This window comes from Emydura macquarii, unplaced genomic scaffold, assembly GCF_026122565.2.
Source record: "Emydura macquarii macquarii isolate MOO-44397 ecotype Brisbane River unplaced genomic scaffold, CSIRO-AGI_Emac_v2 contig_3451, whole genome shotgun sequence".
Lineage (NCBI taxonomy): Eukaryota > Metazoa > Chordata > Testudines > Chelidae > Emydura > Emydura macquarii.
This window is the reverse complement of record NW_027133588.1, coordinates 6,916,578-6,942,352: the sequence shown is the minus strand read 5'-3', so window position 1 is coordinate 6,942,352 and position 25,775 is coordinate 6,916,578. Positions and strand designations below refer to the sequence as shown.

General features: G+C 38.9%; 1 protein-coding gene across 4 annotated transcripts in view; it reads right to left on the bottom strand.

The window, feature by feature from the left end:
* The window catches only part of OTUD7A (OTU deubiquitinase 7A), a 227,277-nt gene that overhangs the window by 32,275 nt on the left and 169,227 nt on the right, over nt 1-25,775 (bottom strand). For 3 of the 4 annotated variants that reach the window (XR_010917407.1, XM_067534772.1, XM_067534773.1), the window contains exons 7-9: nt 17,889-17,990; nt 15,900-16,027; nt 13,078-13,190 (exon numbers count right to left, since the gene is read on the bottom strand). Coding sequence is in view for 3 of the 4 variants with exons in the window: in XM_067534772.1 (XP_067390873.1) it covers nt 13,078-13,190; nt 15,900-16,027; nt 17,889-17,990 (343 nt within the window). In the remaining variant the exon portion in view is untranslated. Of the gene's footprint in view, nt 1-13,077; nt 13,191-15,899; nt 16,028-17,888; nt 17,991-20,169; nt 20,316-25,775 lie in introns of those variants that run through there. The other variant, XM_067534775.1, reaches the window with a different exon arrangement.

The following is a 25,775-nucleotide window of genomic DNA, read 5'->3' as shown; positions in this document are numbered from 1 at the left end:
TGTGTGAGCACTTACACAGCTAGGATGAAATCCTCCATCCTTCCTCATGCTATGGGAAATCCAAAATGTTGTGGGAACTGGTAGATTGTTGTATGGGTGAAGTGGGAAGTTGAACAACCATGGTAGACTCTCTAGCCTCTGTTTGACAAGGAAATGAGCTTTCTCTACGGGAACATGGGGAGAAACAGGAGTTTATGGGGGTGTGTAGTCAATGAATTTCCAAACTGTGTGAATCCATTGGCTACAGATCCCATGCAGGGTTGTGGGTATATTGTGAGGTATTAGTAATGTTTGCAGCATAGGCGTGTGCACACCCTAATGCAGAGCTCGAGATAGCCGTCGAAAATAAGTACGCTGGCAGTTTTTCTGGCAGCGGGGAATGATGTGACTGGTGACGTGAGCTGCTGCCAAAAATAAGAATGCCGGCAATTTTTTCGGCGGCGGGGAAGGATCTTGCGCGCGATGGGAGCTGCCGCCGAACATAAGGATGTTTTTCCGGCGGCGGGTAAGACGCAGGTAAAATTCCCTAGGTAATGTGTGCACACCCTAATGAAGTGTGCACACCCTAATGATGTGTGCTGCGCACGCCTATGGTTTGCAGTCCATTGTATAGTGCCTCTTGCCTGACATCCAGGTTGTGGAGGCGGGAGAGAGGAAATGGATTATTATTATTAATTTGTTTTGTGGCAGTTGTGGAGCTAGACCCAATTGTGCTAGACAGCATACAAACACAGAACAAAAAGACAGACCCTGCCCCAAAGAGCTTACAAATCACCATACTGGTCACTTTGGTCATTGAGCAAAAGCCCATTTCCCCATATTCATAATTCTGGTTATTATTAAAGGGAGTTAAATGCATTAATCTTCATGTATAAAGGAGAGAACAGACAATAGTGTCACTGCATGCCCTAACAGAAGATTCGCAGGTGATCTAAGGGCACAAGGAAACCTAACAGAAATGATTGTGAAAGGGCAATAGTGTCTATTCTACAACTATCAATGTGTCGCATGCTATACAGAGCTCAGAAGTCAAAATCACGTGGAAATAACACACAGTGCTGGAAATCTTATTATGATTAAACATGCCACAGTTTTATACATTAGTCTCATGAGTCATGTTGATTGTATAGTGAGATTAGCTAATCTGCAAAAGACATCTCTCAATTGGAAGAAATGCCAAAAATAAACGTATCTATTTACACAAAAAGGTACTAAGATCCCATTGTAACAGTTGCATTATAATAACCTAAATATCATAACCAAACAAATCAGAATCCAGTTTTAAATGATATAATAATATTATTAGAAGTGGTATTGCAGTAGCACCTAGGAAGCCCCAGCTGTGGTCCAGGATCGCATTTTCCTAAGCATTGTACAAACACAGGACAAAAAGACAGTCCCTGCCCCAAAAATGCTTACAAATAATAAAACAAGCATTGAGCACACTAAGAACTCAGATATTTTTTTAATATTCCATAATATTCAATTCATTATTCCATATTCAATATTCACATTTACCAGATAGCAAATTTTTAGGGAACCCACGGAAGCATTTCCAAAAGGATGAGATGTAAATGAAATTTCTAAATTCTGGCAGTACCAGTTAAAAATTTCTTTATTTTCCCCTCAGTATTTTGGATGAATCTACAAAGATCATCAACTATCTTTTGCACTAAATGTAAGTATTTTATCACTATTCTTTCTTCAGAACCAGAGCTATAGGTTACATATTCTCCTGAAAAGCCAACTCAGAAGAAATTAGTGTAACATTGTAAGTTTCTAAAAGACAAGGACTTTTCTTCTCTGGGCAGGAAGGAGATCTTCTATTTTTTAATGTGTCTAGAATTTCCCATAAAACTTTAGGGTCACATATTTCTCTTTTTTACTTATGTGTACACTAGGGTTGTTTCCACTTGTCTCACGGAAAGAGTCACAAAAGAAAAAAAAAATCCGATTTTAAATAAACACCAGATAGACTTTTTAACAGAACAAAAGAGGAAAATCTCCAAACAGCTAAATATGAACAAGTAGCATTAACAGAGATGAAAAAACCCATCTGATCTGTGTATATGCTATTGACACATGCTGCATGATATAAAACTGTGAATAAGAGAATGTCTTCTTCACTCACGACTCCCTCTCACCCACTCACTCATTTCTTTCCAGAGGAAACCTGAATCATTAATTCAGAGTGATTCAGATACACATTTTAATACTAATTTTTATTATATGACATTTGTCATAAAATTATAATTGAATATTGTGTGGGGGCATTGCATTAGAATGTGTGCCATCCAAATATTGTAACCTTTCCATAGTCCTGGCGTCCCCTCCAAAAACATTCAGAGAAAATCTTCACACCTAATTCAGGGAGTGTCAGTAGAATGAAAATTTATGAAGATCAGACTAAAATTGAGGGGCTGTATTATATAAACCTCAGAATCACAGAACTTATCTAGTTTATCTCCCTCCCAGCGTAGGATTGTTCCCTTCAGGACATATACTAGCATTTTGTCTAGTCCATTTATAAATGTACCAAGCAATGGGGATGTCACTTTTCTTTCGCATCTATTCAATCTGATTGTCAGAAAGCTTGCCATGATATTCAGCTTACATTTTCTCTCTCAGTTTCCTCTCATTATTCCTTACTGAATTCCTCTACCTTCTTGGTGTTTACTGCCTTCCAACGTTTGCAGACTTATGCCTCTTCCATAATCATTGCTTAGCCAGAAAGGACCTTAGGAGAATCATTAGTAGGACAACATGATAGAGAGGTATTTGGCTCTTCATCTCTTTCCTCACAAGACAATATCGCCAGTTCCCTAATCCTTTTTGTTATTCTTTTCTGAACTCTCTCCAATTAGTCAATATCTTCCATGTAAAGAAGTCCCCAGATGTGAAAGCAATATTGGAGGCGCAGTTGCACTAGACCTGTGTAGAGAGGGACCATTACCTCCTTGGCCAAGTGATATGATGCCTCTATACATGTTCAAAATTCCACTGTCCTTTCCCCGCTTTCAGTATCACCTCACTAAGTTATTTCAAAATTGATATTCAGTCACACTCATGCTGTTCAGATTTCTCTTTCCTATTATTTGCCCCTGTGACAAATGTGGGAATTTTGGCAATATTTTAATGATTCCTATGCACACCTCAGTATCCCTCTAGGCTTTGCATTGTTATGCATTAAGACTAAAGGGAAGGGATGAGGTGGTGACTCAGCAGCCTGGTTGGAAACCAGAGTCATTAACAAACCGAATAAAGTCTAAACATTGAATGGAGGAGCTGAAGAGACAAATGGAAACCCCACTGGCCAGGACATCCACACCTACCAATGAACACCGAAGAGGAAGGAGATTTCACCTCACCCCTGCAAGGAAGCTGAGCAAAAGTCCCTAGCAGGAAAACCACGGGGAAAAGTGTCAGGTGGCTGTGTTAAGAGCTGAGGTCACAGAGATACGGCACACGCACTTGGAACAAAAGACGAAGGGACAGAGAGACAGGGCCAAAATGCATTCTATGGCAGCTTGGCGGGGTAGAGCCCTGACACTGGCCGGACTGAATTCCATCTGAACCTTTGTTTCTTCATGCTAACTTCAGGACTTTCTGGCTCGGTGTGCTGGTGACTAATACATTGTTATCTTGTTTTGAAAAAGCTGCCTGCAGTTGCTGCAAATACTTCCTGGGAGCACTGCGACCTGAAGGAGTAAAGGACAAGCCTTTCCCACAAGCCTGGCTCTGCTGGACTTGCTGCTGGGAGCCACAAAGGTAGTCAGGATCCACTGGCGCCCAAAGGCTCGGTTTTGGAGTCCTGCCCCTATGCAACTGCATGGGACCTTGGGACCCAGCATACTTAAGGGGGTCACTCCTGTGTGACTGGTTACAGGCTAGGGCATAGACCAGACTCAGTGGATCTCCAGCTTGCATTTTTCCACATTCAATCTCAGCCCACTTTTCCAAATTCTCTAGGCCACTTGGTATTGTTTCTGGGCCATTACGGGTGTTCAGATCTCCTTCTCATTACCATCAGCCACGAATTTCATGATTTTGCTTAAGATTAATGAAGATACTGAAAAATACTTAGGCCTAACAATAATCCATGTAGTACTCAATTAGCCAGGCCCTCTCAACTTGATACATTACCATTCATCATTACATTTTGTTTAAGGTCCTTCAATTAATTTTCAGTCCATATGACATTGGTTACGTCCAAGCCAATTAAAGGTCATTTTGAGAGTAAACTTTTGAATGATAATGTATCAAATATTTTACTAAAATGCTGATACTGTGTATTGTATCCAATGCTTTCACTTCACTCACTATTTTTACAATTCTATGAAATAAGAGCAGTCAAGTTTGTCTAGCAAGCTATTTCTTCATGAAATCATACTACTTATTGTTCATTATGTCCTTGCCCACTAGCCCCTTATCCCAAGAAGTGCTCTAAGAACTCTCAACTACCATTAGCTTCAATGCTTGTGGATGGCACTCAGCACCTCACAGGATCTAGCCCTGAGATATAGAATCTGTGCTGCAGTGCAGTTACTTTATGCCAGACTGCTGGTGCAAAGTGACCCTACAGCCAGCGCTGTCCAGGGAGAATCACCCAGTGTAATGGCTCCTCCAGCATAAGGGGAGTGGCAGCTGAAAAGAAGGCATGCCCAGGACTTCTTTATGCTCTCCTGATTCCACACTACCATATTGGTCTCTTGGGATCGCTGCCCACCAGCATCACTTTGTTCAGACTTCAGATTGCTCTAAATTATGCCAGGGAAGGGACCTTACTTGTAGCTGGCCTGGAATCAGAGGAGTTCAATGGCCACCTTTGTTCCCCTCCCTTTCTTCCCTGAATTGTATCATGTGTTCCTCTGCCTTGGCTGGGGATCTGTGTCTAGCTGATAAGTGACTGTGTAGAATGATGACATATTTACCCACAGGAACCAGCTAATTTTTTTCTTCGATTCTTCCAAAATGGAGTCCTTGGCAGATTTACAATATGCAGCCAACCTCCCACCTGAAATGTGTAACCCAGAATATGATCTTACACTACAAACTCCAGTCCAGCCATTAGAGTCAACTGAAAGACAACATCTTCTGACCTACAGCAACACCCTACTAATCAAGATCCTGATACTGAAAAGACTCTTACATGTGCAATAGGATTATACAACTCAACTTCAATGGATCATATTCCCCAGGTATATCAATGCAAGGTTGGGATCCAAATTTCAATCTCCCAAAGAGAGATCTCCTTCTACTACATCTTATTTCTAACATTACACAGATTGTAATATCTTTGGGGCTGTGGCTGCCTCTTATGCATTTGAACAGAACCTAGTGCAGTGTGGCTCCAATATGAGTGAGGCCTTCTGGGTACAACTACTATTAGTGTCACTAATACACATCATATAGTTGATGTATTCTTTGATAATATCAAGTGTGTAATTTTCAGAGGAAACCAAACAGACCATAACTAGTGATTGTTTGACAAATTTTACTTCTAGCAAAATACAAAACTTTCACACAAATGTCAGTAGGACCTAGGAAATACAATATAGCACTAAAACATCTATTCCCTCTGAAGCTGTTTTATCTAACTCCCTATTGCCATTTGCTCTCCAGATACCAAGGGCTAGAAAGAAACTCATACGTATGAATTACAGAGCTAATCCTGCCAATGAAAAAAAATGTTAAAAAACACAAAAAAACCAAACCAAAACAAAAAACAAAAAAACAAAAAAAAAAAAAAACCAAGCCAAAACCAAACCCAAAAAACACACACACCCCAAAGGTCATTGTAGTCACTCCCCGTTTAACAGTCAAAAATGATCTTGAGAATTCTGACTCCCTCGTCTTAGTCTTTATTTTCATTCATCTGCCTGCTACCTATGATATGGTTGATCTCCTTCCACTCTCTCTTTGTCCTGATTATTCAGGACACTCATTTTTCTGGTTTTCCTATTAACTTGCTAACCAATTTTTGTGCTTCTTTTAAAGGTGCATCCTTCTTTTAGGCTTTTTCTCCAGGTCTTCCTTTACTTATTGCTCTCTATATTCTCAGAACATGTCCACTTGGCTCAGCTATCCCTTCTATACTTGTAAGACCCAAATTAAAATACTGCACCTCTGAACTTTCATTTTTGTCCAGGCACACATTTTTGAAAGGTGGAAAATGATTAGGTCTCAGAAGCACACACTCCACTGATTTCCTTTACCCAGCATTTCAGGAATGAACACATCTTTGACCCAAACTTAAAGACAACACATTACTGGTACATGTGAAATAAAATTATCTCCCCCCTTTTTCTTCCTACCTATTTCAAGAGCTTCTGTTAAGAAGGCTAGTATAGGTGGCATTTGTGTAAGAGACAAATTAATGTACAGCATTGATAACAATGTAGATTCAGAATGTGAATCTTGAAATTACTTAGCCTTATTTCATCTCCTTCAGAGAAGACCAATTTTTTTGGAAAAAATATTGGAAGCACAATTTTGAAAGCTTATTATAATAATTTTCAAATTCAACTGAACCTTTTGTGGGTTATTTCAATTTGGTTTTATGTTTGACTGTATTTGAACATATACCTTTTTGTAATGTCTTCTGTAACCTAATAGGAGCTTATCACATAAGGCACAGTATTTTCTCCACATATGCTCTATGTTTCATAGTTGTAGTCAGCACAATTGCTTATTGTTCTGGTCTTAACTATTTTTTCCAATTTGTTTTCCTTCTGTTGTGTCTGCAGAAACTTATCGTGCTTAAAATACCAAGAATCCGTTTTTTCAAATCAAATTACATTTGTGTACAATGTTGCATACATGTTGTATGTAATTGTGCCTAAATTACATAAGGATTAAATATAGTTTAAGTCATTTGCAAATCAGTCTCATTATATGTACAGTACTCATTGTACGTTGTCTTTCTCCAATATAAAAAAACCTACTTGATGTTTGTTCTCCTGAACCATTCTCTGTCAAGTGTTCTTATTATTTCATTCACTGAAACAGTTGAGGCGAAACAACAATCATGTAAATTATTAGGCAATTAGCTGAAAACAAAATAATTTTAAAGAAATTTCCTTCCTAAATGACTTTACATGATCCACTTATGTCCAAAGGGTGCTCCAAGGATTGATTAATGCAGTTTTTTAAAGATGTGAAGCATTATATAAATGCTTATTATTATTAATACGAAGTATCACATTAAAAACCTCAACATCAACAAAAGTTCAAAAAAGAATTTGTTTTTAAACTTACAACTTGATCCTACTCATACTGACAATACCCTGAGTAAGTGATAAGGCTATGTATATGCTCCTGTCACTCTAGAATATGCAAGAATTCCCTTTAGTGATGTTTGAATGATTCTTAGGCAGTCTGACATACAGTATATGCATGTTTTATGTCTAAAATATGCTGGGCACTTCTTCCTGGCTGTCATATTCTTCAAATCAGTAAATATGTAGACAGTCTATAGATTTGCTTTAAACTGCTTTTCAGTAAATCATCAATAACACTATAGATCACAAACAAACACAACCTACATGACGTTTTCCCCCTCAATGCATCCATTAAAATCAACAAGGTTATAATGTATGATGGTAATTAAGATTTTTGTGTAAGCCAGGGAATGAGCAAGTGTACACTTCTGAAAATGATGAAATGGAAAAAACGGCTGCTGTATGAGCCTGAGAGGAGTATTCAGCAGAGCTGACAGTCAGTGCGAAGCTATTCAAGTGGATCACTGGTGTGTCCTTTCCTGGTGATGGACTGATTCTGGCTCCTAAAATCAATGACTCTTAGGAACCTAGATATCAGTGAAGCCTTTATTCAAATGTACATAGACAGAAGTAGATCCAGGAATGGCAGCACTGTAGATGCAGTCAAGGGGCAGATGTTACAAAGGTGGCATTAAGTCCCCTTCACACTCTTGGGATTCCGGATTGCTTCAGGGGCCAGTATTACCTCTGATATAAATCAGAGAAACACTAAGGTACTTTAACTTATGATAGCCTCCTGAAGTCTGCCTTTAGGCAGATCCCCTGTCTGAAGTCATGCACAATCTCTAGTGTGCACATGGTTTGGAATATCCCCCTCCTGTTCCTATCCCCTCACATGCTTCCTGAGCCAGGGCTTGCAAAGAGAGCTGCATAGCAGGCCTGCCCTGCACTGTGCATTAGCCCCTTGTGGCACAGGTCTAGTCCCTATGTAATGTGGGAGTAATGTGCAGGGGCTAGGGGGAGGATAAAGACCAGCTCTACATAGTTTATTGCAGAAGTCCTCAAAATGCATTTATGGATCACTTGTGGTCTATGCAGCACTTGCTGATGATCTGTGGATAGCTGGCTGATCGTATGATGCTGGCTCACCTCATTGTTTCCAGATGTGAATACTCATTATCAGACAGTTACAAATATATTAAACAGTCCCTTAATATTAATTTTTGACTGTGTGCAATTATAGTAGTTGCCACAATAGTGGTATGAGACTGTGGGTGGGGAGGGGACGTGGTGCACAAGGTAATCTCTCCATTAAGATGTGGACCACTCAATGAAAAAGTTTGGTAACCAATACTTTATTGCAATTTTTGTCTTAGTAGTTTTGCCACTTAGGGGTCTTGTCAAGGTCTGTACAGTCAGAGCTATGTCAGTGTTAGTAACACACTTCAGGTAAATAAATGAAATGTGTCAAGCTGCAACAAGCAGCTTGTCTCGTACGTTGAAGAAATACTTCTGGGACATCATTCAGAGGGCTTCAAGTTTTGAGTCATTTGTGCAGAAGGACTATTTCCTAACTTGGTGTCTGATTTTTCCCAACTTTCCCTCTTCATATTTGTGTTAAAGATAACACATGGGAAGATTCTGAGTATCTTGTGATTAAAAACAAACAAACCAAACAAAAACCCTAAAACCATTTGATTTTATAGGACAATGACAACAATATCAAGCACACAAAATCTTTAATTAGAAGCTAATGTTCCTGTTAGTTTTTAAGCTGAAATACTATTCATCTACAGAATCTGTTTTAAGTGCAAGTCTACTTAAGTCCTGGAAAGACAAAAATGATAAAAGAAATTAGTACAGTTCACCCAGGGCATCTTCTTATCCCTTTTCTACTTCTTACTTTGCTTTTTGCAATCATATGACATCTAGCTTTTGACAGGCCCCAGAATCTGTCTATGAAAGAACTGTCATAACAACAGTCAAATCCAATCAGTCACTAGAGTCGGCTTCTTTGGCCCTTTAACTGAAAATTATTTATGAAGGAGTATTAGGGATGGAGGTGGAGGAGAGAAGGAAGTGAGGCCCTTTTTAAAAATAAAATAAAGAATGTAAGAATCTTTTCTCAAACTGAAGCAGTTTCCCTTTGGATCTTCCATTAAGTCCTATTGTTTTTGGTTCAACATAAGACTAAATGAAATGATTTTGATGATCTGAGATTCATTTTGGGACCACTTACGGCAATGTGTACAAATCACTTCTGAAACAATGACAATTTTATAGTTAATTATCCAATTAAAACTGGCTGCAGGACTCATTGTGTAAGTGACACGAACTCAAATCATAACTTTCCCTCAATTCTCTTTATCTTCTTCCTGCTCTGTGAGTTCAAATCCTCATCATCTGCTCTCACAAAAAGAAGGTTCTCAAAGAACCCCTGAAGGTTCATGGACAATTGCAGATTTCTTCCAAGTGCATTTGACTACCAACAAATAAATAAATAAAAGAAACCCACAGGTGGATGTGGTGAAATAAATCAAAACACATGTTTGTTACTGAGGTTTTCTTTTGACGGATATGCGACTTTTGATGCATTAGTTAGTTCTGGCACCAAAGGAGATTGCCTCATCTATAATTCAAAAGCTGATTTGCACATTATTTGAAGACAGTAAATAACTGGTAGGTACACTATATTGTCACACAGAAATATTATTCTTTGAAGAGTTCTTTTCCATTTTAGAGGATGTATTAGTCTGAGAAGTAATTTTTGGTATGGTACACTGAAAACAATAATTTATTCAGTCAATATTCCTTTAAATGGAATGGTTGGAGTGACTACCTAAAAGTTTGCACTTTTACAGGTTAAATTTATTCAGCTGGTTTTGGTTAGTCTTCACTATTCTTTTAATAGGTATATTAGGATAGTAATTTACATTAGATATGTTGACCAGTTCGTATTGCCACTTTCCCATCCCCAACAAGATAAATGCCTAATACATGCAACTATTTAACAACAATTTGAACTAAATTATGCTTGATCTAACAAATGGTATCAGACTTCTTTTTTTAAAAAAAAAAAAATCTGGGGAGGTAAATTTTATTAAAAAGATAATATTTCAAAAGGTGATGTGTTCCTGTTAAATACAACCACCACCATTTATTTCAGCACATCTCTAACTGAATACATTGGAACTGTGTGCTACATGGGATACAGAAAGTATGAGATGGAAAGAATGAGATTGTGGGAACTAGTGTTGAGTACCTGCATGTAGTAGAAATATGTACTGAACTATATTTAAAAAACTATGGCAGATTTAGAGAAAACACAGAGGAATAAAGAGCAAAATTAATCTTTGTTATCTTCTGCATATAAGTACTGATAATACATATTATGGTCAGTAAACATTTTGCAAAACAAACAAACAAACAAACAGTGTTAGGGATAGCCTTACTTCTGACATCAAAAGGTTAAAAATGCAGAGAAAATGTCATATTCTGCTGCAGCACAGTGGGGAGTAGAAACACTTTTTCTAAAGATTTTTTATCCTTACTGTGGTTTATGCCTCCACTTTGTCTAATTACATATAACATGCAATTTTCTCCAGGGGAAACAGCAACTAGAGAAAAGAATGCACTGAATGAATAGGGAATAAATGGCTTTAGTTATAATACCTTACTTAGGTATGAAAATTAAAGTTCTAGTATTCTCAGGGCTGGCCTGTTGCAAACAAACTATACTGTACTCCAGGAACAGCTGCACTGAGATTGAGTGTTCAGTGCTATTTCATGTTACGTCCTAAAAAAGGAAGGAATCCAATTACATTTGTGCAGTAAGAATATTTAAATATTACACAAAATATATTGTTCCATTTCCTTAAATAATGTCTAAAAATATAATTATCCTCTCCATATTTACTGAGACCTCTTTACACTTAAACACATGTTGGTAATAAGTTACACAGAACTTGGTCCTACCCTAGCCCTCATCACAGTATGCTCCAATATGCTAATTTAATTAAAATATACATAATTCTATTAATACAGATGGCCACCAAGGAAGCCAAAGAATGAGGGTTGCACCCACTTTCATGTCTTGTAATGAGACTTTGTAATGTCAGATGGGTAGGTATTGGAAAATATTTCATTCTAGAACCTCCAGAGTTTAATCAAAGTAACTGCAATCTTCCATGCTCTTGCCAAACGAATCCAGAGGAACAGACTTGGAAATCAGATAAAAAGAGATCATCTAAGACCTCAGAACTTGATGCATATGCCCTGATGTGACCTGATGCAACTGCCCCACTGTTAACTTCAACAGGACAAAGAGAGAATCAATTCCAGTTTGAGAAAACTATATTTAAATAATTTTCTGGGTTGATAATATTATTTATATTATAGAGGAGTTATAACAGTTTACAAAGACAGACTGAAAAATAAACTATCCCTACCTGTACCACATAAAGGTTCATTATTTTCACTGAGGGCTTTTGGTAACAAAATACACATCAATATGGAATCAAAGTTGAAGTAGTGTATAGATTTCAAAAGGGCCCACAGGACTACAACTATTTATCATCATGTATCTATTATTTAAAAAACAAAAACATCCTTTTGTTCTTCCAAAAAAAAATTAAAATAAAATAAATAAATCGGGGTACTTTGGAATATGGTTTGTGGTAATAGCACAATTGACTTTCTCTGGAGGGCCAAATTCTGCCCTAGCTTAAATCTTGTGCAACACAACTGGCTTCAGAACATAATTAGATTTTAAATGTGACATGTTCTGTAATAATACATTGTTTCATTGCAGTCTGTGATAGCACATGGCTGTATTGTGTTAAATTCTCTGCAACTCAGTACACTGTGCTCTGAGGGTTTTCCCACAAATAAATGAGGGAAGAATTTTGCCTGATATGCACTGTATAAAATACACTCAAATGTAATGTACAAAAATCTATTGTTCATTTCTTATCTGAACCTGTAAAATATTTGTATGTAGTTTGGATAGCTGAGAGTTCAGTCTGATTTGGGTATTTCTTTTCCAATTAGGATGAATTAGAAGAAGAGTAATATTCTAAAAGTAGAGACTGTGGACAGTTAATGACCATGGTAGAATACCAACAAAGCTCTTAGAAGTTTTGATGCCTGTGAGCTACAAAGCAAGACAGATCTGTAGAAGAAAGGTGCCAGTACTGGATATTGGTTTTATCCTTTATTGGCTTCTCCAGTTCATTTCAAATGTATTACATATTTACTATTATATTACCAAATTCAAATTCAGTCTCTCTCTTCCCTCAGAAAATAGGCAGCCAAATGAGTTTCAGCTTTTGTTTGACAATACCAACTTCCCAAAATCCCAAGTAGTTCATTCTGCAGGTCCTCAGTAACCCTGACTTCTGGGGCTGACCCTAGTGGCAGGGATATGGTACTTTCATGTTAGCATATATTCCCCTATTAACAGCCTCCTATGCAATCTTTGGATGAGATTAATCTTGCTTGTGGTGCAAATCATCTTCATAAATGCAGGCTAACTTTCCCCAGGCCAGCCATCTCGGCAGAGCATTATGGGATCAAGACATTTTAATGACCTGTTCAACAGCTGGCACCTCTCACATCCAAATCTCACTTAGTTCAAATTCTGTGGAAGTCAAGAGCCTTGCCCTCTTTTTGGACAACAGAGAGTTTTGGACAAACACAGGGACATATTCTATCATACAACATAAAAAACACAACAATTAACGAATGGTGTAAATGTTCCATGAAATTCCTCATTTATTTGTACTACTCGAGTGCATGTGCTGGTATAACCATCCTACAGAAGCAAAAGACATAAGAATCTGTTACAATCCCAACTTACCCACCACCACTGCCTCCATTTTTGCCAAAATGAGTGCGAGGTTCACTTGAAGCCAGTTTAAGCAGTTCATTCCATTCCCTTTCCCATTCTTCTTCTGTATAAACTAAACCCGACTAGAGGAGAGAAGAGCATATTTCAGGATATGATGTAAAAATATCAGCAGCATCAGACAGTAGACCTACTAACATATGTTGTGTTTCTTTTATAGTGCTATCTCAGTAAGACATGCAATTGTTCTTGGTTATTACAGCCTCACTTTTTCAAATCAAACAGAGCACCAAATTATCAAACAGATCAAAGACTGCTACTACTTTTTGAATAAAATGTTCAGCTGGAGGTTCTACATTTGCTTCTGCAAAAGTGCCCCATGCAACTGTTTAACTGAGTAGCTGGGCATCTGGTCATCTCACATGCATGTGAAATTCCTTCCATTTTGGTTCTCAGGTTCCAATGTCATTGTGGATCTTTGATCTCATTACTGGCCCAATGACTATTAATTGTCACTCAGAGTGAAAATCCATATTAATTCATGACAACAATGAATGCTTATTGAGCCAGTGAAAGAGTGAGTGAGAATAACTCTATAGCTTGGCGGTAATGGCATTCACTTAGCATATGGGAAACCCAAATTCAAGTTCCTGCTCCAAAAACTAGTTATTTATACAAAGTGGAACTGCTTTAAGACTGAGACAGGGAAAGCCCCATACCCATACCAGAATCTCTCATAGTGGCAAGGGCACTCACCTGTAAAATAGCTTCAAATCCTTTCTCCACATCAGGCAAAGAGGACAGAGGGAGTTGAATCCAGATCTCCCACATCCCAGGACAACTCCAAAACGAGTGGGCTAAAGGTTATGGGAGTTTCTTCTCCCTTTCCCCCAGCATTTTGTGAATTTAGTTTCCTTTGCTTTTGTCAAAATGCCTGAAATTTTTTGAGTCAGGTCAAAATGAAATGTTTTGTTTCAACATTATCAATGTTTTTTCATTTCAGTCAAAACTATTTCATGAACTTGACACAAATTTGCGAACAGTTTTTGGTCGATAGACATGGCACTCTTGGTGACTGAACTATTGACATTTGTTTGCCTTGCTCTACATTTCTCACCTTCCTTACCAGGCTGGGGACAGCAGTACTTGTGATACCTTCTCTCCCCCTCCGCTGGAGATTGAAGGGAGAGATTTCTAAAGGCACAAAGGGCAGGTCGGCACTTCAGTCCCATTGGGTTTTCAGGCAGAAAAGAGAATGCCTAGCCAATGACAGCTCAGCTGTCTTCCATCAACTGGGACAGGAGGTGCATGCTAGATTCTTGTTAGTGCTATAATTCAGTACTGCTGAATTAGTACCGCTGCTAACAGCCAACAGGGAAATACATACGAGAATAGCACAAATACCAGCCACAGTATGGCCACTATTTAGGCTTGAGTACATGGAAAATTATTGATTTAATTCATCTGCTCTATGTCTTACTGTTGATGGAAGCATAAATTCCCACATTGAGAGAACAGAAGAATGAACCTGAGAACAGCACATCACGGCTCTCAATACAACAGCTAAGCAATCCAAAGCTGCTACCTGTTACTCAAATTTCTAGAGATTTTTTATTATTATCTTTCAATAACCTAGCTAGAGCTGGTGCTGGAGAGTTTCAGTTCTGCTCCCCTCTGCTTTCCAGATAGTGAAGCAATGCCAGCAGCTCCACACCGAGCTGGTATAAAAGGCGAATTCTATATCCCCTTACCACAGGCAGAATGACTTTTTGTTTAAATGAAAGGGCTTTTCTATTTAAAATGTTGGATGCGTTTAGATAAAGATAAGAACTAAATCCTAAAACCAAATCACAAGTACCTCTGTGGTCAACAACTGGTTGTCTGCTGGGCAAATGGCCAGAGGATTTCATGTTTGTAATGGCTATGCTGAAGGAACTGATGAAGCCTCTCACTGTGGTCATGTGCGTAGAGGCATGCGCAAAAGGGCAAACCCTGCTCCCAAAACGCAGCCTGGGACATGGAGTTGTGTGCTGCTGGAATGGTATGTGCACTGGGGTGAAAGGGTTCCATGGGAGCTTGGGAAGGGGATAAAATATTGTTAGCAGAGCTGCTGAACAGCAGTCATTGCACCAGACACTGCAGTAGCCCCTGTGGCTTCTGTGCAGGATCTGCATAAACTACAGGGCCTTCTCCTTCCGTGGCATATTCCACTGCTGATCACCCCTACCCTCTGCACTAGTGGAGTCCCTGGGAGTTTGCCAGAAATCTGGCCCTATTGCAAGTGGTTCTGCAGGAGATCTGACCTTCCATACCAATGAGGGAAGGCTTTGCTCTAAAACACAGCTTTTCCATGATTTTTTTGGGGGGAGGGGGGAGGGGAAGTGAAGTGTCTAACTTTAATATACTCAAGATTACAGCTAAAGATACATATTTCAAAATCTGGTCAATTTTTCCAGCATAGAGATTTGATCCTTAACTGACATTTTCTTTTCTTTCATGATTTAATCTACAGTCTTAATTTTCTTTTAATGTAATTTTCAGTAGGTAAATAATAAATTTAAATTTGAAGCCCCAAATATTTAGGTGGCCCTAAACCAGCCTTAGATTTTAGAGGTGTAAAACTATAGACATGTAACATTGTGGGTGTAAACATTCATCTGCGTTTGTATGCCTGATTTTCATGCACAAATGTCTGTCGACGTATGCAAAATGGATGCATGAGGAATTTGGCAAGAGCAAAAGCTTTTACATGGAACATCATAGGTCTGGATAAAATGTGGTCCTAAATGACATCAGCTACACACTGGTTTAAACGCTCATTAAGCCACACAGACCTCTTTATTCTGTTGCGTCTGTTGCCATCTCCATCTTCTCTTCAGTGCTTCCCTTTCAGCTCCACTTCTCATCATGGTGTAGAGTGCTTTACGTAACACAAGGTCCCTGTCATGAAATCCCCACATCCCTACAGCACAAAAATGCACTGAGTAAGAGAGATCCAGTTATTAAATAGAAACAATCAGTTGCATGGAACACAAATAACATTGCTCTAAAAACAAAAGCACTGCACATTATAAATCTTCTTGCTAGCTAATGATTCCTTTTAATTAATTTCAAGCTTTCCTAGTGAAAATTGTCAGCATAAATAGGCTAACGAAGAATAATGTTGAATTCTAGCAAAGTTTAAAATCTGGTTAAGAAATGACAAGGCTTTGAGTTGTCTGGTAATTTTGTTTTTGCATGACTTCAACGTTGCTACAAAGAAATGAATGTTCAATGCGCAGGTCTTCATTTTAGCTGCAGAGTTACAATCGAACTTGCAGGCAACAGAATGCAGATGATAACTACAGGCACTTGTGGGTATCTCAAGCAATGACAGACACCCACAGGCTTGCACTCTCATAAAGCATGACAATACATGTCCTTTGGCATCTAAGTCCCAGTAAAGAGACCAGCATTCATGACTATTGAAAGCCTAAAAATACAAGCAGCCACAGGCTTCCAAAATCTTGTTAAGATAACAGAAATATACATCTTCATGTATACGAGAATAGTAACCTATAACAAAAGAGCGTCAGAGCTCTCCCCATGAGAAACACCCATAGGCAGCCATGTTTAATTTATTATACTGCCAGCCATTGGCATTAAATATTTTTTTTCCAAAGTCTGCAAGTCAAAATGCCCTGACCAATTGTTATAAATAATTTACAGTCTCTTGTTGCTGAGATGAATTGGATAAACAAAGCCAGATATAAAAGACGCTTTGAAAGTATTCAAATCTGTTTCCTTGTTATTTCTGACTTTATGTTTCAAAAACAAAATGACCTCACTAAATGATACCAAAATAACCAGGCTTTTAAGAGAAAGGTCACTTTTTGGAATCCTACTGGTGCAATATTTCAGCACAAAATTATTATGAGGAAAGAGCATATTACACCGCCAACTGTGTAAGTCACATGGTTTTCCTTCGGTGCCCTTTGAACAAAATTTTGCAGTGGCTTTGAATCAATGGTAAATATATAGGAAAGAGTATCTTACTCTATTCTCTCTCTCACCCATATACAATTATTCTCCCAAAAGACTGAACACACCAAGAATATTTTCATTTGAATTCTTAATGATAGTAAGATGTTTGTTTAACAAACATCAGAGGATTATGGGCCTGAACTTGTATTTATGATGCAGCCAAAATCTCATTGAAGCCAACAGGAGTTTTGCCTGCACCTGGATTACAGGATCAGGCCCATTACTGAAAATGTACACTAGCCTTAGGGGCTAAAGTTTATCTTGCTGTTTCAACTCCATCTCAGACAGCAAGCTGAAAACGTCTACAGTCCATCATTCAAGCTGTATTGATAGGTACTTACAGCAAACATTGCTACAGGGAGAAGCTGAAGAATAGAGTGTAGCAGACTTATATGGAGGTATGTTTACACTGCAAAAAACCAAAACCAAAACCAAAAAACAGAAACAAAAAAACCACCTTGAGAGCTTGAAAGACCAGGTCAATTGACTCAGGCATGTGGGGCTAACACTAAGGAGCTAAAAAGAGACCCTCCCCACTTGCCGGGTTTCAGAGTCCTGGCTCCAGCCTGAGCAGGAGCATCTATTCTGCTCCACAGCATGAGCCCAAGTCAGTTGATCTGGACTCTGAGACTAGACTTGCTGCCATGGGCTTTTATTTGCTGCGTACATGTACCCTAAGAGGCCCCCTTTTAGTAAAAAGCCTTTGCACCCAAAAGTTTTTGATGGAAAAAGAGAAAAGTAGCAAACCTTCAAGAAAAATTTTTATGCACCAGAAGCAGCTGATCCAGACTTTCCCTTACCTAATGAGGCGGCATGTAAGAGGCAGTTTCCATCACCTGTTGTAGCCAGTGGAAGAAGACGTTTGCAGCTTGTACACACTGTGGACCACCAGTTCAGTCGACCTGCAAAGTAAGCGTCTGTTAAAACGGGAGAGTATGTGTTAAGGCAGGCTGAACGCACATATGTAGGAGGATACAGGGATAAACGATAACTCTGGAGGCTTTCAGAGCCTCGCAAGTCCATCCTCTCCATGTAACCCTACCCGCAAAACCAAAGGTTGAAGAAATGAAGAAGTTGTGATAGGAAGACAAGATGGGGAAAATCACAGCAACAATAGTCTCCGAATATACCCGAGACTGAAACCAAGGACAGCAAGAGCACTTTGGATTAATTTTTTATGCTGTTCTGAAATACTGTTTAATTCCAACATTTAATGGTTATTGGAACGATACAAACAGAAAATAGACTACATTGTTACAAAAAAATCTCATAAGACAAAAGTGTTCCATTTGTATTACTCGGGCAAAACACGTATCCTAGGTAAGCCCGATCCAATATATAAAGGTTCTGTTTTTACTTATGACTAAATGCTGGAGAATGAATGAGTGGAATGTTTTGAGACCTGATTGTCCTCTCACTCACACGAGTGCAAATCATGATTAGATCTATTGAAATCAGTAGTTACACAATGTAGAATGACTGTAAATGAGAGCAGAATCCAGCCCAGGGTCCATATTTATTTAGCTTGTCACCTTCATCACACTTTACAAATATTAACTAATTTATCCCTGCAACAGCCTATGAAGTAGATTTTGCAGATGGTGAAAATGAGACTCAGAGACGTTAAGGGCAATATTGTCAAAGGTGTTTAGGTATTTAGATATACAGACAGGCTCCTGATGGGATTTTCAAAAGCACCCAAGCAAGGTAGGCACCTAAATCCCATTGAAATCAATAGGAGTTAGGCACCTGCTCAAGTGCTTTTGAAAATCTCACTAGGCGTCTATCTGCATTTTTAGGCAACTCCATACCTTTGAAAATCTGGCCTTAAGTGACTTAACTAAAGCCAAAGAGAGAGTCAGTGTCAAAGCCAAACTCAGAATTCCTGGCTCTCAGACTTTCATTTAGACTTGTTTTCAGGTATTATTTCTAAAATAAATTGGCCCCTTTATGTTTTTTATGTAAACAAAGGGATCAAAACTAGTTATTGTAAAAACACTATGGGACAGGTGATTACTAATAGCTTGCGCACTTCCCCACATCCTTTTTGAAAGGCTATCAGTTGTGAAAATTGCAATTAATACAGTAATTAATGAAGTCAGCAGTTGATGGCTGATGAATCAATTAACTTATGCTTATAATGTCTTTTCCTGGCTTTATCATCTTCTTTTAGAAATGATGCTGATGAGATGAGCAGCAATTTGGATAAAGGAAATTCTTTTGCACACATAAGTGGCATGATTTTCCCGCATGACTATTTTTCCATGTTATAATAGTGTATAGCAATTTTAAAATGACTTCCTTTAAAAATACTGCATACACACAATCCATTTGCAAGAAGAGAAGTAAAAATATGTATAGTATTAAGATAGCTGGCAATGCTTTTAAAATCAAGGCTCTCAAATACAAATTAGATATCAATGTAAGCAGACTTATTGCTCTTAGCTTACTATTACAAATACATATTCTGAAGCTTGCTTGCAATAGTAGATGCATACAAACAGTACATGCAATAGTTTGATGAGCATCAATAAATTCATCCTTAATAATCAATTATTTCATAATCAAACCATGACTGTCTCATTACATTTCAATTAAAACAGTCACTCAGGGTTAAGAGTTACTGTACAATAAGCAATAAATGTACTGTAGATCAATTACTAAGTGTACTTGGTAATCCTACATGAATTCAATAGCTACATGCTTAACAACCCAACCCAGTCTTATCAAATCAAAATTAAATATGCATTTGAGAAGCTTAATTTAAAGTGCTACTGGATAGCATTGGGAGAGAGAAAATTGGAAATAATGAGTTATTGTTTTCAGCAACTCCTATTTTTATGGGCTGTGAAATAACAACCTGTCACCTGCAGAATATTTAGGTATTAATTCAAGCAGTGATAAGTTATAGCAGGGTTGCCACTTAAAGTATGTTTTAGGTGTTGTAAGTCTAGAAGACCCGTGAATTTCTTAAGGGAAGGCTCAGTTACACTGTACCACAGACCAGGTAACAGCTAATTAAAAAACCCAAAAGCTTGGTGTTTATAAATGTTTACAGTAGATCTAGGGACATCTGATTACCTTTGGAGGACATCTCTGTAGAGCAACAGCAATTCCTTCTAGGAGCACGAGGGTCTCTCTTTTCAGTCAGCTAGTGGCTACCATGATTTTTCATGTAATCTTAACAAGTCTGTGATTTATAAAATATTGAGACACCGACATCGGATTATACTGGCAATAAAGAGGACTATTTCATGTGGCCTTATGGTAATAGAAACCATTGCACTTCTGTTCTTTCAGCCTAACCATTACATTCATCTACCGGTCGCACAGATTTTGGGGGAGGAAGTTAGATAAGCAGCTTAAGTGAAGTCCCATATGGAACACCTCTAAAAATCATCCAAAGTAGCTTTTCTATACTGAAATATATGTCACAAGTGCTGAAAAACATCACACCCTAAATCTGGCACTGCTGTAGGCACCAATACCATCTATCCTGGGCTCCGGCAAGTACCATTTCTGGTGAAAAACCCTCAATATTGGGGGAGGAAAGGCAGAAACATTTCTGTGACCGGTAGTTTAAAACATGGCCTTTGTTTGAAGCTGCTCATGGGGTTGGACTATTGGACGTTGGTCTTGGAAAGGGGTATTAGTGAAAAAGGCATAGAGGGGACAGTCAAAGGTGTACACTCGACACATTTTATCACGACTCCATAGCATATTTAAAGGATATCAGCATCAGACATTTGGTATGTATACAATACTGTCACAGTAATAATGGCTGAAACCCTCTGCTCTCACAGAGGTGTAATTCATAAAGTAATGTGCAAAAACCTGAAAATGGGGCTCATTTCCATGCACTGTGCTGTAGTGAACAGGATGACAGGCCCTAGCTGTTTTTCCAGCCAGGATGGAAAACATCCCCCAAACAAAAAATGACGACGATGAGCAGCACAGGGTATGGCACTGCCTGGGAGCTGGCGCCCAGGGAGACCACCCTCTTCGTTCACCCCTAGAACCAGCCCTGGTAAGTGAGCAGGGTTTCTGTCTGTACACGTTCCTCAAAGTTTGCATACAGAGCTTTTGGACTTTAAGCTTCCATCTGATTTGCACAGTGCCCAGTGCTGACTGAACCCGGTGTCGGTCTAAGCAAAGAGAGCTCTCGGCCAAGCTGGTAGCTGTTTCTGTTGTTCTCTCTGCAGCGTAGTACCATCTGTTGAGTCTGTGCAACATCCAGCCAGGGTGACAATCCTGGAAGATTTGTGTTGATTTCTGCAGGTGTTGAAAGAGGGGTGTGTGCTGCGGGGAGGGACTGTGTGTGTTTGGGATTATTGTGTACGCTGGTTGTGTTGTTGAGTGGGAGGTTGTGTTGATTAGTGTCTTGGCGGGGTTGTGCTGGGATGTGTGTGTTGATTTGTGTGGGTGACAGTGGGGCGCATGGGTGTGGCAATTGGGCCAAGTGATCCACCATCTGTGCAGTTTCTTTCATACAACCAATACAATTGTTACATGGAAATTGGCTATGAAGTAAGGGTAGTGACTTCTTAAATTACTGCTGATAACACAGTGACCTCGGACTCTTGGCACGGCAGAGATACACACCTTCCTGTAGCTGTACACTACTTGGGTATAGTTTGTAAAGTCCACATGTCTGAGAACTTAAAACGTGGACACTGACAGACTGCCAAACCCAGTCATGGTTCTATCTAGTCATATTCTGAATGAAAAGAGCTCTCAACCATGCTTGTTGCTGCTTCCAGTACTTCACAATGACTCTACAGAAATTGTAGGCTTCAGAGTGACATTCCTGGAATCTTATTATATGGATTACAGAGACATCCACGTTGTGGCCCCGTGGTCCCTCGTAACCCTCAAAGCTGACTATGTTAAGAAGAAAATCAGTCCCGAGCGATAACCTGAGATTATTCTGTCTGCTCTGTTGCCTACTTCTTTGCAGGCTGTAGGCACCCAAGGGAGAGTGACTTAAGAGCTGACTGCTTCTGCCTGAGCCTAGAGACGTGCCTAGCAAATGACGTCTCCTCTTCCCCCAACAGCCATCATGGGCTGCTGAGAAAAGGGGAAAAAGAGGAGAAGCAATAACAAGTTGGTTGGGGTCTTTCTAATTTGTACCAGCTACCAACTGATCCCTGAGAACACGTTACAAGAATAGTCAGAGTTTGCTCTGGTTACTTCCCCTTCTTACCCCAAACATGCCCTTTTCCATTTCCAAAATGTCCACTGCACTACTGGCTGCAGAGAGGGACATGTAAAAAGCAGCTGTGTCCTAGCTATATGCCCATTGGGACTCTCCGGGCCAGGGGAAAGTCAGCAGCAGAGGACCAGGGCAGAGACTGCGTTCCAAAGTATTCCAAGCCCCTTGACCTTTCTGAAATAATATGTTTGGCCCTCATGCTGGAAAGACTGGGCCACAGAAACATCACTTTGTTTGGTGTACTGCAGATGGTATAATGCAAAAATGTATTAGATATGTGTAATCATAATCCTTAATGCCCTCTCAGACAAAACTGCATTAAAAATGCAGACAAGATCAAAATAGGCAACAAAGTTGACTGTTAAAATACTATCCCTTACAAAGATTGATGAGCTGTTGCTTTCAACTTTATTGAGGTCCATTATGAGATATCCTTTACCCACTCTATTGCAAGGTGAGTGCTACGCATAAGGGCAGTCCTAATTCAATGCAACAATTGGAATGTATGATATTAAAGAACCTATATGGATTGTGAGAATACTATGCTTTAGTTATATATTCCTGCCCTATTTTCTTCTTGATTTTATATTTTCTTGCTTTGGTTTCACCTTCCAATAAATGAAATGTGTTTATAGCCTTATTTATGCACAATTAATGTCCAGCAGCTTGCATGGACATACTTATTAATTATGTCTCTCGGCAGGGGGAAAGGAGGAATTACCCATGAAGTGCACTCCACAGCTCTGAAAAACCTAGCTGGACACAGTTTCACAGCAGAGCTAGATTGCACCATGTGTCTCTCAAGGGCAAATATGAGCTCCCAGGTATGTAAAGCCAGTACACATGCACAGTAAGAAAATAAATATAAAAGATTTCAAGAAACAGGCAGTACATAGGAAGAATAATATAGAGGAGAAAAGGTGGGCAATTCAGTCTAGAGTAGTGGTTTTCAACCTGTGGTGTAAGGACTCCTGGGGGTCTTGCAAACTATGTCTAAGATTTCCAAAGGGGTCCACCACCTCCATCTGAAATTTGTTAGAGATCCACAAATGAAAAAAGGTTGAAAGCCAGTGGTCTAGAACGTTCTTATACAATTCTAGCTAATGCTGACCAGTGACTGTCTGCTAATGAACCGTCTTGCTTTGTGATATTTGCAGCAACTTATGTCAAGCTTCTAAATAATCTGCTCTGATGTTGCCCATTCAGACCACTGCAATAGTAGACCTTTCACCCTGAGAAAAAACTGCCTTCCTTTCACTTCACCAGACAAGTTATTTCTCCAGTGATCCACTTCTCCCTGCGAAAGAGTAAGCCCCAAAATAAAATCTTTCACTTACAAAACATGTCTAGTACTGGACATTCTTCTCATCCTCAACAGGACTCTTATCCACTAGTGATAATCTCCTAAAAAGTCTTCTATGTGACCTGGCACACAAATTGAATGCCGGCATCCACCACTTTCACCCATTACAGAAAATTACATATATAAACAGCAAGAGCTGGTTGAACTTTTTTACTACTGAGATGGATGAATTTTGTGAAAGCGTCCCCTGCTTTTCAGCAGCCTTCCTATGAGTAATCTAGATCAGCCAAACCCATCATGACTTTTTCTTAAGACAGAAAAAACAAACCAAACAAACAGTCCAGAGAGACATCTTCAACCTTAGATGAGACAATACAAAAGTGGCTCACCTTTTGCTCAGTAAATCATTATTGGAGATTCATTCAAGGATTATCACCTCTTTTTCTCTACTCATACTTTGTAGAATGAATCTCTCCCATCCCTACTATTATATTATTGCAGCACATCTGACCTGAATTCTTATCATTAAAATCTCTACATGCTGAAATCAAAAAAATTAGGAGAGTCTGATGTGGGAAATCTGATATCCTGATGGATGCAAATCAATTTAAAACACCCATAGAATGAGGGGACAAACAACAGGAAAAAACAAAAGACAATTAGAATTGATGATCTGAAGACTGTTTTAAGACGATGGGGTTGGGTAACTTTTGGAAACATTTCTGTAACAGTGGATTAATATGATAATTCCCTACTTGTAGAATTAGAGCAGCGACCTGCAGAGCCAGGATTTGATCAAACAATCACTGTCTTCCTTTCAGAATCCTATAATAATTATTATTCTAAAATCTGTACAAAGCAAACTCTTTAAATCAGCAGGGAACTACTCAGTCCCTTAAGAATTAGAAAGAGGGGTCATGGGATGTGCTATGAGCACTCCTTAATAGCTGGCATGTTGGATCCAGATTTCAGCAAAGCCATTCTGCATCAATCACTTCTACAGTTTAGAGACAAGGTGGGTGAGGTAATAAAACATACAGCTTTAAAAGCTGTAGAAGTGTGCAGTGTTATTGTAGCCAATGTCAGTCCCAGCATGTTAGAGAGACACTAAAAGATATTACCTCACCCACCTTGTCTGTCTAACATCCTGGGACCAACATGGCTACAACAACCCTGCATACTTCTACAGTTTGTAAAGCTGTAGGTTTTGAAATTTAATTGTGTTTACTAGATGCAGCTAAAAGTTTTTAGATTTGGTTCTTTCCGATGATAAATATTTACCTGTAAGTACCGATGTAAACAAAATAGCTTTCCACAGTCTATTATTAATCATTAAGTGACCTGTTGTGTTTTTCAGGCACAGCATTGTGGTCATGCTGAAAGTCCAAGGATACATTATGTCCTTCAGAGAAAGGACTTTCACATAGGAGCTCTCTCCTTTATTTTAGGTGATATGAAATCCACACCCTAGCAGTGCCTCTGAAGCTATTCATCATTTACTTATGTCCTTGAAATGCAGCATTGGGCCATGCATGAAGGAACACGTAAAACTGTGCAATCAAGTAAGTGCTTCTCTTTTGGCCTGGTGCATAAGCGTTACAGACACTTAGAGAATCTAGTGACTAGAATGCAAATGAATTGTTAAATGTTAAAAAATACAATGAGGCAGGAGGATCTATCTTGATCAAACTGGCTGCATATAACTTTGACATGTGAATCGTCATCTAGTGCTTTTCTGATTTTTTTTAATACAGTCTCACAAATTAAGACATCAGTTTTTCTAAGAAATTACAACACTGTCCATCACTGTATGACAGAGCATTTGTTATTAAGATTAGAATTAAATTATGCAAGCATGCATTTTGAGCCTGGTACTCAGGAAGTGAATGCAGATCTCCCAGAATTCTGACTGGGTTGTGCTTTTCTTCCTGCACACTGTTCTGCATAGATCTGCTCCCAGAAATGTAAAATGTTGTAGCATTTCCAAAAGACAATCATATTTTTGGCTTAATGAAGCCTAACTATCAACTGCTTAAAATCGCAAAGTTTCAGAATGCTTTGGGCTTTACTCTGGGGGAATTGAGCACTGCAATCCAGGCCAAAATATTATTTTATTTGCCCGTAACTGTGGAAGGCTCTTCAGAAAAAATGCAGGACTCAGCACTTATGAAA